Raw genomic sequence first — 15,143 nt, forward strand, 5'->3', positions numbered from 1 at the left:
TGTCATTTTGATCTCTCACTTTCTCCTACTTTGCAAGGGGATACATGAATACCAAAACTTGATAGTTTGTAACAATTGTCATAAATTATTTAGTACACTTAGAGCTAATAGCGGGTCGAATACTCCGTATTCATATTGACCACAACGGTATTAATTGCAGCCTTCAGAGAAGAAATGTTGTTATGAGGATGCTTATTGGTTTTACGCTCAAATACCCGTTAGGCGGCCATAAGTTCGGTGTTATGTGGGCATGGTATTTTCAACTATCCAATCTTGTGTCGCCATCGATTTGTGTGAAGGAGCAAAGTCTTGCTGAAAGATGTGTGAGTTGTTACCGCGCACACTGCCTCTAAGACCGCGTATGTATGTAGCAAAATTTATTCGAAATCCTTGAGTAAAGAAGAATGGTGGCATGAAATGTCCTTTGTTGTTCACAACATCTAAAACCATAATAGTGGCTAGAAACTTCGTGTGCATGAGAACAGGAATCTCTCTAGGATTTGAACATAGCCATCTGCCATTTCTGTGGTTGGTCGTTTGGTCCTAGTCAACATTTTTTTCGTCAGAAAAAGAAAACCATAATATCCTAGGCACTTCAGGGTAATTAATTTTATTTAGAAGGCGTTTTAGTCGATCGGATGATTCGCCGCTTCGTGATAATTCGTGTTTGCTTCGACATAAACTGTATTCTGCGCATAATGAAGGAATTATACCAGAAAGTTCAGTACGTTCCTTGTGTTTTTTCGTTTTGCAACAGGATCTGCACCGCCGCCTGATGCTTCCAATTCGCGGCGATCCTTATGAACGAATGAATGGGTACACTTAAAAATATCAGAGATTTCTAAATCGGGGTGATTTGCACATACAGTAGGGAGCAAAAGTGTTTCCATAGTTAACATTCTCAACTTTGTGGGCCAATAAAATGCAAACGAATGAAGCAAATCAAAAAAACCTTTTGTTCTAATAATATGTCTTTAATTCTTAACAAATTGCCGTATATGATAAAAACAAAACAGAATCACAAAAATATTCAAACAAAAAAAACCAAACCAACTCGCATGTGTACAATTTTGCACCTTCCGTTATTCTTACTTTTGTTTGATTTCTTAATTCTCTTTTCAGCAATAGACATGCGGTTTTACCGTTATATGTTTCGTTTGTTCATTCTTCGCTTATAAGATCCAGAAAATCACGCGTTTCTTATTATTCGAAGCAGATTTGTTGATTTTAGCAATTAGTCTATAAAGTACTGCGAAAAAATGAAGAAGCTTTCGTCTGATGTCGAAAATAGTATTATTAGCCTAACTGAAAGTGGCTGTTCGACTCGTGTTATTGCAGATCAGCTTAAGATTTCCCATTCAGCGGTGTCCAAGGTCCAAAAAAGACGAAATGTTGCTCCCAAAAACATTATTAAAGGCCGTAAACGCCTCTTAAAAGACTCTGACGCCAGACTAATGATGTCGAAAATGAGATCTGATAAGTTCCTAACACCAAAGAAGGCATCTATGGACATAGGAAAAGACGTGAGTCGGTGGACAGCTAGAAGAGCACTGGCTAAGATTGGATATGTGGCAAGTGTGAAAAAAAATAAGCCAGCCCTATCCGAGAAGAATGTCAAAGCTCGATTGAAATTTGCCCGGGAACACAGAAACTGGACTCTAGATGACTGGAAACGTGTTATCTGGTCAGACGAATCCAAGTTCAACCGTTTTCAGTCGGATGGCAAGCAATACTATTGGCATAGACCCGGCGACAAGCTTCAAAAACACCATGTGAAGCAAACCGTCAAGCATGGAGGAGGCAATGTCAAAGTTTGGGGATGCTTTACTTGGTGGCACATTGGACCAATACAAAAAATTGATGGTATAATGTTAAAAGAAGACTACCTCAATATTTTGCAAACCCAACTAACAAATTTTCTGGACAAGTGTGCATATCCCGAAGAGGAAATTACTTTTCAACAAGATGGGGACCCGAAGCATACTGCCAAAATTGTCCGCGAATGGTTAAAAAGCCAAAATTTTAAGTTGATGGAGTGGCCAGCTCAAAGTCCCGACCTCAATCCGATTGAGAACCTGTGGTCAATCGTGAAGCGACGGCTCGGGCAATATCAATTAGCGCCATCCAACCTAGACGATCTTTGGAAGCGTGTAGAACTGGAGTGGAACCGAATTCCAAGAGAAACCATAGAGAAGTTGGTCGAGAGTATGCCAAACCGAATAAAAGGTGTAATAGCTAATAAGGGTCTGTGGACAAAATATTAATTTCATATCACATTTCATTTTGTTCACTAAAGGTGCAAAATTGTACACATGCGAGTTGGTTTGGTTTTTTTTGTTTGAATATTTTTCTGATTCTGTTTTGTTTTTATCATATACGGCAATTTGTTAAGAATTAAAGACATATTATTAGAACAAAAGGTTTTTTTGATTTGCTTCATTCGTTTGCATTTTATTGGCCCACAAAGTTGAGAATGTTAACTATGGAAACACTTTTGCTCCCTACTGTATATTTAGTGACTATAGGTTGTATTTCTCAACGTCTTATCTGAAAAAGAGCAAAAATAAAAATTCTAGTTTCGGGAAAGCATAGCCACATATAAGTATGCGATCAACTATCGTATGCACTTTGTATATAATATTATATATTGGAAATTTCAAAGGACCACAAGGGCAGAAGTGGACATAGAACTGTCAATTTCCGGTCGCTCCTTGGCAGGCAATGGCAAACCTAAGAGTTTATTCCTGCTTTGGAAAAGCTCCTCATAAGTGTCTGCCGTTCGGAGTTGCATTAAAATTGCAGGTCCCTTCATTTGTGGAACAACATCAAGACGAACGCGACAAATAGGAGGAGGAGCGCGGTCAAATACCCGGAAAGAGCGTAAGCGCCAATTATATATAAGTATACATACATATATTCTATCCCAGTATTTAATCTGTGTAATGTCCCGCATTGATATTTCTAAAGATTTATCGTCTTATATATAACAGTAAAATATTAATGGTGACATAAAATAGTATATGTATATAAAATAATAAATGATGTAAAATATTTACGGTTGATACATCTGTACACAGAGCGCACTCCACAGTGGCGAAAGGTTACGACAGAATGTGAATATAAACCAACCATTTGTCATTAAAGGCCGGCTTTTCGGTGCTAGTTTAACTGTGGTAAGTCTACAAAAAGAAATGAAATTTAATATAATTAATATTTTTGTTATTTATTTGTGTGATTTGAAAATAGAGTTGTGCTGAAAAAGGGACTGACCTCACCTATTGAAGTTCGTCGAGATCAAATAATAGGATGTTGAGATATAATATAAAAAGCGGTATAATGACGGATACCAGCAAGGATTTGGTATAGTAAGTAAAAGGATTTATCTGGACTCTTTACTAAATCAGAAATCGACCTAGGCGCATGTCACAAAACAGAGAGCTCTTTTACTCAAAGTGTTGGTGCAACAATTACTGTTCAAAATTAAACTGCATGATACAGTCGTTCTTTTGCCATTTGGCGAGATTGTACGGTCACCGGTGAAAAAAGTTAAAATGTTGGCTATAAGTAAATACAAATAATTCTTTAAAAGTCATAACCATTTACCACCACTTAAATGTGAATAAATCGAAAGTGTTTAAAGTGTGTACATACTTTACAGAAGCTGGAAATACAGAAACAGTTAATGTAATTTTTAAATTTCAAATGGTTGAAAATAAGACGAGCAAACAATCATTCGTACATACATACTTATCTATAAATGCATGTATGTATATTCGTTACACCTGCAACTGCGTTAACATTCAAGCACAGAGAGTTTGTACTCGTATGTATGAATGTTTGTATGTATGAACGATACTTAATGTATTCGCGTCGAAGTGAGAACATGCCGCTTAATGCTACAATCTAAAATTCATTACAAAAGTGTCCTAAAAATCCACTTGTGCTAATTAATTGCAACTTGTGTTCTTTTTACTAACTATTGATGTAAAGGGTTGTAATTATTTCTTACCCTTTCATTTCCTTGAATAAAGTACCTATAAATAAGTACATTTCTAGTAATGTATAGCTTACCTATGTACATACATACTTATATTTCTTTTACTATTTACTTGTGCTTCAGTTTCTTATTTATATTTTTAATTTATTGTATGAACTTGTATATATGTATATCACTCAGCAACATCAAGATATACCTGTGCAAAGTATTGATTCTAAATCTAATTTACGGAAATTAAGGAGTCAATTACACTAAAATGTATACATCACAGTCTGCGGTATTATCGGTACCTATTGCGTCTGCATTGACGGCGACATCTACAGAAAAAATACTCCATCAACGTTTTCCCATATCGGCATTTATATTGGAATTATTGATTGCGGTTGCATTATTACTGCAGCCACAATTGGTTTTAGCGGGCTCATGCCGCGAAGCGCAACTTTGTTGCAATGGGCGTGACTCTTCATGTGTAGTTCAAAAAACTCCGATTAATGCAATCATTGAGGATCTCAACGACAAGCCATGCTATTGCGACCACGCATGTTTGAAGCTAGGCGACTGCTGTGTTGACTTCAAGGACTATTGCGGAGGTAAATTTATAATTAGATTAAAGTAAAAGCTAAAAAGTAGTGGATGTAGCGTGAAACAAATAATAACTCACAAAGTGTGAATAGCAAATGAATTAAAAAAAAAACGTTTGTAGAATAAAGCTGGGTTGACAGTGCGTGGCCGCAAATCGAATCACCCTCTATTCAATTTTTGTTAACAAAAGCAATAATGCTGCGGTCGACTCAATTTAGGTAATTTTGAATTTCTTCAGCTGGAGCCGGGTCGTTCTGAAAATGTGAAACCGACTGCATCCAAAGTACATTCACTACAATTGTGGCGGCGTATTTGCATACATATTACATCCCGCACATTAAGCCATATTTTACATTAGTAAATAGTAGATAGTTCCAGTTTGCAAAATACTAAATTTGAGGTTGTATGACAATATACACAATTTATATCATGCAATACATGCAATTTATTCCTTGCATGTTTTTTTCAAGACAGGAGTAATTGAATACTTTTTGGGTATATTTAGGGTTTGCAGTCCCGGGATCCCGAAATCCCGGGATCCCGGTGTTTTTCAAATCCCGAAATCCCGGGATTGAAATAACTAATCCCGGGATATAATTTTTGTCTGAATTATATTTTGAAATTTTTTTCTCATCAAAATTTTCTAAGAATTTAATTCTCAGAAAATTAATTTTTTTTTTTATGAAATATGTACGTAGAATTTTTTGTTTTGGAAACGGAATGACACCGCGCCGTTCCGCGCCGCCATTCCGTAAATTTCTGTTAAAGAAAACACTCAATCACAACAAAAATACAGTAAAAAAAAGGAACGGCACGGCGCGGTATCATTCTGTTTTCAGCAGACATAGCCATTAATTTTATGCTAAAGAAGCTTAAAGATGCAAACAGTGCTATACGTAAAAAATTATATGCAGCTCTCATTCTTCGTATGGAAGAACGCCGCACAGATCTAAGTGGTTTACTGCAATACTTACACAATGGTATAAGCAACGTCTCAGGAATAGATTTTGTCACAGTTCCTTCTTCAATTAAATGCCGTAAATTAATAGTGGACTTGCTTGAAAGACTAGACGCTTCAAATCCTACTGCATTACTAACAGCTAATGCAACTGGATCTTCTATTTCAAATGAGGTAAACCTTGAAATTGATTCAGAATTTGATTCAATAACTGAATCAATTTGTACACAAAAACCATTAAGTGTAGCAGAAGAACTAGATAAAGTTATTAAAGAGGGATATGCACCAATGCAGCCTATTAGATTTGAGACACTGTCATCAAAAATTCAAAAAGAAATGTCTCTTTTTGAAAATGGAGGGAGACGTGGTGACTACCTGGAAAGAACATACTCCTATTTAATGACGATAAAACCTACTAGTGTAGAGTCTGAACGAGCCTTTTCTTCGGCAGGACAATTTGCAACAAAAATAAGAAGCCGTTTGAACGATGAAACGCTGGACGAGTTGTGTTTTCTAAAAGGTTATTTACAACAACACAAGAAATGTTAATTTCATTATGTATTCTACTATTTTTTATTTGTTTTTTATGATGAATTAAGTTTTGTTTTGTTTTGTTTCAATAAATAATAATATTAAACCAATTTTTTAATTATGTTTTCAGTTTTTTTGTACTTTCAACTATGATAATGTGTAAGTATTTTTCATAAATAGTCCAATCCTAATCCCGGTACCAATCCCGGGATCCCGGGATTTGGATAATACAATTGATTGGGATTGAAAATATAACACGGGATTGCAAACCCTAGGTATATTCGTATACTACAGTAAAAGGGAATATTTTGTCAAAACAACAACGCCCGATCTTATTTCCAAGCGTTCTCATGGTTTCATCATTTGTTTCACTCTAAGCTTTACGTTATATGTATTTCCTTTAATTCTGATTAAAAATTGGTAAACATAAAGTAAAATCCATAGCGGGTATTATTTATAAGTATGCACAGGATCTTTTTAGTATGGATTTGAAATAAGTCAACGTCAAAACGAAGAAGGATCACGACCCAGGCATAAAAAAACAGGAAATACTCCTTATGAAAGAATTATTGTAAGCTGACTGAATTCTTAAAAATAAAATAAATTAACTCTAAACGAAAAATGTTAAGCTAATCATAATCATTTTTAATCAATATAAATATTTTTTGTAGTAGCCTAATAGCTTAATAATAATAATTGGTTTTTCTACATTTCAGTTTTAATATAATTATCAGTTAAATTTCACAATGGTGCAATTTTATTTGAGATTTTCCAAAAAACAAAAAATCGAAAATACTTCTGTATTTATTAAACGTGTAAAATGTATACAGAAATGGTCTTCTGAAAACTGTTTTCACTGCATTATTGAATGCAAAACGTTATTAAAAGATAATCCCTACTATGGCATTTTCCAATTTATTTTAAATGTAAAATTTTTCGTAACATTTTGCAAGGAAGAAGTAATCTGCGACCGGATTACTTATTTGTAAAAAAGTCTTATATGTATGTACAAGTACGTGTTTAAGTACATACTTATTATACATACGTACATATGTGCATCAAACTTGTGCTTTGCAAGAAACGTTGAGATAACACTCGACAACAACACAATTGATAATGAAGCCATTTTGTAATTCTGACAAAAGTCGCACAAAAAAAGTTTTATCATTAATGTAGACAGGACGACCGCCCAAAAAAGAGGATGGAAATACGTAGTATGGTTGGTTGTTCTGCTTGTGCCTTGGCGGTTGACAAATTTCGATGTCATTTTTTATGCAGGCAGTAGGGAAAGCGGCTGTTCGTTTTTGTTTACGCGCGTCGCACGCCAGTTTAAAGTTTGTTAAACAAACCGCACATTTACAGTTTTGCATGCACAAACTTACATATCTATGTATAAAACATATACCTACATAAGTGTACATATGTTGTCGTGTGCAAACCTGTATGAAAAACAAAACAAGGGCGCGTTTTATTACACACCCAATATCAAAGTGATGTAACGCCGAGAAATTTAAATTTTAGACACCTATTCATTCGAAGGCGTTTGTGCTCATCGATCTACTGAAAACATAGGCTAATAATAGCTCTAATTTGTGGTAATAGCTTACCAATTTTCACTGCTCCTAATCAGTTCCTTGTTCAAGTTTTTTTTGGAGGCATTTCGAATATATGGACAAGGTAGGCTACTTAAAGGACTCATACGTCGCACTGAACAGTAACTAGAGATTGTCTGCTCACATTTGCCTATTTACACGCATAATATTGCTTGTTTAGATGAATTTTTCTCTACTCTTATGTATACTGTATGTACTTGTAAGTTCGTGCAAACACTTATCTACAAACGTACAAGTCAATTGTTTGAAGTTCTATTAGGGTATTATTCTAAAAAATTTACATATGTATTTATTGTTGTCCAAAGTTTCTGGAGCAATCGTGTGTACCTTTTTTCGTTAAAAAATGTATCTTGAATCTCTGTGTCTGCTGACATGGGTTATGTGACATTTACATTGAAATAAGTTTCCACTTCAGTGAATTTAAAAGAAACTGATCGAAACGGAATGAACTATAATCGTGAGTAGCAAGAAAATGCTTCACTGAACTTTAATGATTGGTCTTCACTAATATTGATTTGCATTAGAAGCCTTCCGTGCTTGATATGGCATTCAAAGGACAAAATGAATACAATAAATTTGCTCACTTTAAGGTCGTACGAGCAGTGAAATCGAATTAATAAATAATCCTAAATATTTGCCTTTTCTAACGATTCATGTCTCCAAAGCATATTTCAAACTGTCGAATATGGAAATAATTTATTTTGTTAACCGTGACGCCTTGTAAATGAATAACAATGTTAACTTAGTAGAAAAAATCGATACAGTTTTCTTGTTCTTGTGATATTTCGTGATCCCTCCAGAGACTTTGTGCAAATATGTGTTTAAAGGATTCTTTTTTGTTTTGTTATTTGTGTTAAGCAAAGTAAATATGCAATAAATTTATAATTGATGATTTTCAGTTTATCCTCTGCTCTTTGGGAGCCTTACATTTTTATCGCCACAATTGTGTATGTATAAAAGGTTTTTTGGCTAAGTGCTTGTATAAAGCGGTAGTGAAGGCGATTTTAATGACTGTTTGCTTGTCCTAGATGTTGTATACATGCATACATATGTATGTATTCAGAGCCACAGTGATTGTTTACAAGCTGACAAAGTAGTCTCTTTATACAAATATATATATACCTATGTATATGTGTTTGGAAAATGGCCCGAAAGCAAAGTATTGTACATAATTCAGCTTAAGCCAGCAAACATGAAAGAGCCTCAAGTAGGTGAATTTTTAAGCTATTTTCTAGATTGTTGGTTCTATAAAGTGTTCTCATGAAAGTTATTATAAAAATGAATGGCCTTGAATAATATTTAGAGTTATTACATTAATTATTATGTATTGCATACATAAATATGGATATACAAACCCCTATTATTACATGCGGCTGCCCAAGTCGAATGGATTGTGCGTGGCTACCATTCGGGAGTGCGTTGTTGTTTCTCATAGCAGTCGCCCCTCGGCTGGCAATGGCACAACTCCCAGTGCACTCTACCACGAAAAAGCTCCTCATAAAAGTTATTTGTTGTTCGGAGTCGGCTTGAAACTATTATAGGTCAATCCATTTGTGTAACAACCTTAAGACGCGAACCACAAATAGGCGGAGGAGCTTGGCCAAACACCTAACAGAAGTGTACGCGAGAATTATTTATTTATTTTATTATTCCATACTACCAGACGAAAGCCTCCGATGCCAGCCTCCGATCCAAAAATTCTTTATTGTAGTTCCATATCTTAAGTTAAAAAATAAGTACTTAAGCAAAAATAAATATTGCTTAGGTTTGTGCAATGGATTACATACGAATGAGAATATTCGATTTTCGTTAATTTACATTTTTTCTGAGAAAAATGTAGAAATAATTACAGTTATTGAAATTTAAATTGAGATCAGAAAAAGTGTTTCGTTACGGTCTTCTCGAAGAATTGTTAACAATCAAGGTTTTCCGCTTGCAGACGGCCTTGCAGTCAAAATATTGATAAATTAAAACTGAACCCACAACCATAAATCATAAAAGTCGCAAGGGAATAGTCGAAGTCAAAAAAGAATTGTAATATAATTTTACTCCATTACTTGATGAAAAGGAATTTTTAAAAGTCTCTGATTCTTATGTCTATTCGAACGCCTTTAATTTACTGAGTTATAATGCATCTGTAAACTCGTAGCTGTCGTTGTTTTTTCAGCGAATCTCATAACCGAATTTGATTATATTTCACAGGGACAGCTCATAAGTTCTATTAATTGACCCTACACTGTGTGGGTTGAACTACTTCGCTAAAACTAGGAGATTTCTTTACAAGAGTATAATAACAAATGAATAAAAAATTGAAAAACACAATTGATTTAAAATAATAAAAATAATAATGGCCAAGTGCTCGATTGAAGAATTTATTATTTTACCTCTAATTGTAATTGCATGATTTTTGACATTTTTTCCATTTTGCGTGGTTTTATGTTTATTTTTGTATTCAGTTTTGCGGATCATTATTTACTTGGTTGGGGTTTGATTTTCCATAAGACCATTAAGAACGACGGTGTCGGCGACGGTTTATTTATGAATTATAATTTAATGTTTGTTGAATGACAAAAATGTTAATGACAGCTGAGCCCACGATGATAGTTTGATAGAACGGATTCTTTTCTATCCTGCCACAAAATTCGCAATTACAACCACTCTGGTTAATGACGCTTCTTGTGGAATAAAGTACACAAATACTCGATAATGTATGTAAACATACATACGCACTTATCTACTTATGTATCCTTCCATATAAAAACAAAACAAACGAAAAGCTTCTCTCTATTAAACGAAATTTTACTGAACGCGGTAAATTAAAATGACGCATAATTGATTGCATTTATTTTAAATTTTAGTTGTAATTATACAATTTGTGGTCGTACTTAACTTACTTATGCACAGTGAGCAAAATTTATTTCCATTCACTACATTTCATTTCTTGAATGTGTAATTTTAACAGAAAAGGAATTTATTTCTGTCTCTTGCAGTAGTCGATTGTCAGGTGAGTGACTGGACCCCGTGGAGTGAATGTGATAAGAGTTGCGGCACAGGAGTCACATTACGAACGCGAAAAATGATGCGAGCACCGCAAAATGGTGGAAAGCATTGTCCATCTCTAACACAAAAGCGAAGCTGTCAAGGTTTTCGATGTCATGGCGAGCATGAAAAACGCATTCTTCGTGGTAAGTGCAAACATATACATGAAAACAGCCTTAAAGGTACAACATAATATCAAATTTATTGGTTTGTCCATTGCTAGTTTAAATATGTGAAGTAAAATCAGATATTTTTCGAATTATTAGGGCAAGCACCTACCTGTGCAATCACGAGTGAATGAGTAAAGAGTATCGAAGTTTTTACGAGTATTTATAAAGCTTCTTATTGCCTCTTAAAATCCAATATAAAAGTTTGCATGTAAAATTGATATATTTTGCAAAACCAGTTGCATTGAAGAGTCAAAAGCAGCACTTGGCAGAAAGTGTTCAAAGCGAACGCTTGGCAATAATTAAAGAAAAAGCAACACCTTGCCTTCCTGCTTCTTAGCATGGCAAAAATAATTGCATAAAAGCGTACATGAGTGCACAGGATCTTATATATACAGTGTTTTCTTTTTTTTTTTGCGTCCGCACAATCTGACATACGTACATATGTACCTTCATAAGTTGCGTGTGTTAGAGAGAGAGTTGTGTGACCGTATTAAGAGTAATCACTTGCAAACTATGTATAAACATACGTACATATGTAAGTGAATCTAAGAGTGCGCACTCAGGCGAACACATGCAACTCAAACACCGAGACCTCAACTTGTCAGCGACGAGCATAATTTGTAATGCGAAAACTACCGTATGTTCATTCTGATGTGTTTACAAGCCGGAAAGTGAGCTTTACGGCAAAAAAAAAGTAATTTTCACGCCATCAAATTTGCATGAAGTTCCTCTTTTTATGTCTTTTAAATTATGCAAATGTGGACGGGCAAGTTCTACTAACTTCCTCGTTCTTTGTTAACACTACCGAGCGCCGAACTAGCAAACAGACGTTCGTCCAGAATAAAACTAAGGTGAGTTATTATATGCGACAGCAAGAATCCACATACTATATTACTCGTAACGGTGTAATGTTTAAGCGGATATACATACAAATATGTAACTAAATAAATGAAACTGTTGTATAAATGTGTTCCAACATAAAATTGGTTATATATCTACCATGTATACAAATTCTGCCATGAAGGCGGCATAAAACTGTAAGTTCTTCCATCTTGTGGAAAACCCGCATACGACAAGTTGGAGGAGGATCTCACGCAAACACCCAAACGTCAATTATTTGTACAATATATATATTCACATACATACATATATATAAAAACAGTTAATGCATAGTTCAAAAAAATAATAATACAACTTTTCGGTCCAATTTCAGAAACAGCACTAATACTTCCATTTTCGCTAGCGGAGATTCATAACTTCAATAGAAGTAAAGAGCCACTTTGGCATATGCACGATCCCAAAAGGCATGACACCAATGAGTACGTATACATCCCGGATATTAAAATTAGTTAGTGAGAAAATTTTATTACATCTTTCAACCACATTCAAAACTATGTTTCGTTTTTTAACACCTAAAATTTATTGCATCTTTTCCACCAAAAGAGATTTTGTATTGCAGATGATTATTAGACTCACTAAAATTTTAGTTATATTTTATATGATTTATTATTTGTTACGCCTACTTATTAGTTAATGTATCTTTCCTGCATCTATTTGATACACAATCCCTTCAGATTGGTGCAACGGATTTCGTGGGTAAATCTGCACGCACTACCGTTGTCGAATTGATAACACTGTTTTTCGAATAAATACCTAAAGCATTCTGAAAAGCAAAAGTTCTTTGCGCTTAAATATTTAATTTAGTAGAAATAAATATGTATACATATAGTAATAAATGCGTTCCACAAAAACGTTAAGACGGGCACAATATTATATATTTATTACTAAACGTCTATTCACAGCTATTTTGTGCACAACATTTGTGTCCTTTCACTTTGGTAGTCATCTACTCAACGTTGTACGAATGCAAATTATTTCGTCCTTTGTTGCAAGAACTAAGCCAGTAACTAAAGTTGGTGCGGGTCTGCGCCCAAAATAAGCCTATGCAAATCTCCTCACTTTCCATCAGCTCTTCGTCAGTATTTTCATTTCATTACTGTGGCGTTGAGCGCTATGTTAGACATTTAAAATAATCTGCTTATAGCTGTCAATTGGCAGTCCGTTGTCACTCATTCCTTCGGATACAATTGTGCCGTAAATGGTGCATTCCACTGTTACGTACAGACAAGTTCAACTAATTTTACGGTTTATATTACATTTAGCACTTAATTGTTTTATCAGATATATACTTTTTTTTCTCTAATTTAATAGATTATATACTAGTCTTTAATAGTGCGAAGAAACATTTAAAAAAAGTCATGAAATACTGAAGAAAAATGCAAACAACCCACGTCACATACGGGACACACTAGCGAAAAAAAATATTAATTAAAACACATATTTATAATTCAAAAACATTTTTTTATATTTGTCACGTACAGACAAGTCGTGTCACGTACGGGACATAGTTCAACTTAAATCTATAATATATGTAAAAATCTTGGGAAAGGCAATGTTTTCTGCACTCCACAACTTTCTCCTCAGTTTTAATAAAATGGAAGTTGGAAACTCCAGTTATCGCTTTGGCATTGTCCCACGGCGATGCACTTTTAATCCTTTCATAAATTTCAGAGGATGGCACATAAATCACACGGGTTTTTGTGACTAATTGAGAAGCTAAATCAGAAAAGTCCTTGACTGATTGGGCAACAACATGGTCATTTTGGCTCATCATTTTCTCTCTTCCCAATCTTTTGATATTTCCGCCAACTCCGTCTGTCACACCTTTTCCATGCGATGTAGCAAAATATTTCCAATAAAAGGGGATTTTGTACTTTTCACTCAACATTGATGTTAGTTTAACCATATAACGGTTCTTAAATTCCGATGAAGGGCGGTCACTCCAAATAATTTCCGCTGAAAGTAAGTCTTCATTTTCTTTATGCATCAAGTCAAACAATTTATTGATGAAAACAAAAACTGTATCCTTGTCTTTCGAATTTTCATCTGAGCATATAAGATATGTTTGGCAATTGCCTTTGTAAAAACTTGCAGCAGTAAATAAAAGAACACTTGTTCGTGACCAGAATGCGCTTTGAACTTCATTTCGCACATTTTCATTGCGTTGGTCTTTTTGAAATTCACCGGCTTGAACTCGTTTTAAATTAACATACTTCATCATAATATGGATAGAATCAATCAATTTTTCTTTAAGTTCACCTGAAATTATTTCGTGGTTTACTAAAGTTCTGAGAGGTTCTGAGTTTTTTTCCCATTCCTTCCATACACAGATTGTAGGTACTTAAATCCATAGAAATTAATATTTTTTTGCCATCAGAACAAGCATCACATTCATTTTTCCAGCACTTCGAGTCTAAAGAAAGATCACATAAAATCATAGTCCTCCAGTCGTTACAATAATTTTGTTTCAAACCTTTCAATTTGAATATAAAATTTTCATGAGTTAAACATTTGCACTGGTCTGAAGGTGTGTCTTTTATTAGCAAAACGTTTTTCGGTCTTAGACTACAAAATTTTGAAAATCCAATTTCGATATTAGGAAAAAATTCTTTAAAAATGAAAAAGGCTTCTCGTAGGTACAAAGTTAAATAATGATTTTGACACTTCTTCTTAATGCCGTTTTCCCAAACAACGATGAAATCATTTGCGCCTGGGCAGGTATACACAATATCCGGACGATAGTAAAATGCTTTCACATCGTGATAACGTGTATCGTCACCTGATGTGCTAATGTTTGGGTTTTCTGCTAGAGCAATGTTCATTTTACGCGCTAGTTCTGTAACACCACTTTTTTCTTTCTTGGTGATTGAGGCAGTGCTTTTAGAGACTTTGAACAGCTTTAGATAAAGTCTGTTTCGACTTGTACGGAGATTCAGTACTTACAGGAGAATCAGTAGGATTTTTAAGTTCAACCCGCTTTTTTGTCCTTTGCAATCTCTTCTTATCCCTTTTCTTAAATGAAATTGCTTTTAACTCACCTTCAGAAAGATTTTCTGCTTTTCGTTTACGAAGCTCACGCAATCTTTTAGTCTCATTAGCGGTAAAGTTTCGATCTTTCTCTTTTTGCTTTTCTCGAAATTTTCGCATGCGGCTAGCACTGGTTGATGGTTGCTGGTCGCTCATTTTTGCGTTATTGAGATTTGCAGTACAAAAAAGGGCTTTGTTTATTACAAACGCCAGTAAAAGTTGAAGATGTCAGATAACTTATTCTTCGGCGTCACATACAGACACTTTATTATCACCAAGAATATATTGTAAGCAAAGCGATTTCAAACAAAATTGTTTCACCAGTT

At 34.6% G+C, this 15,143-nt stretch overlaps 1 protein-coding gene across 9 annotated transcripts in view; it reads left to right on the forward strand.

The window, feature by feature from the left end:
• The first annotated feature begins 2,662 nt into the window (after nt 1–2,662).
• The window catches only part of LOC129237986 (uncharacterized), a 32,334-nt gene continuing 19,853 nt past the window's right edge, over nt 2,663–15,143 (forward strand). For 2 of the 9 annotated variants that reach the window (XR_008581785.1, XM_054873002.1), the window contains exons 1-4: nt 3,763–3,823; nt 4,237–4,587; nt 10,672–10,866; nt 12,104–12,209. Coding sequence is in view for 8 of the 9 variants with exons in the window: in XM_054873002.1 (XP_054728977.1) it covers nt 3,766–3,823; nt 4,237–4,587; nt 10,672–10,866; nt 12,104–12,209 (710 nt within the window). In the remaining variant the exon portion in view is untranslated. Of the gene's footprint in view, nt 2,881–3,077; nt 3,174–3,246; nt 3,366–3,396; nt 3,824–4,177; nt 4,588–10,671; nt 10,867–12,103; nt 12,210–15,143 lie in introns of those variants that run through there. The other 7 variants (XM_054873006.1, XM_054873003.1, XM_054873004.1 and 4 more) reach the window with 7 other exon arrangements.

The sequence above is a fragment of the Anastrepha obliqua genome, chromosome 2 (genome assembly GCF_027943255.1).
Source record: "Anastrepha obliqua isolate idAnaObli1 chromosome 2, idAnaObli1_1.0, whole genome shotgun sequence".
Classification (NCBI taxonomy): domain Eukaryota; kingdom Metazoa; phylum Arthropoda; class Insecta; order Diptera; family Tephritidae; genus Anastrepha; species Anastrepha obliqua.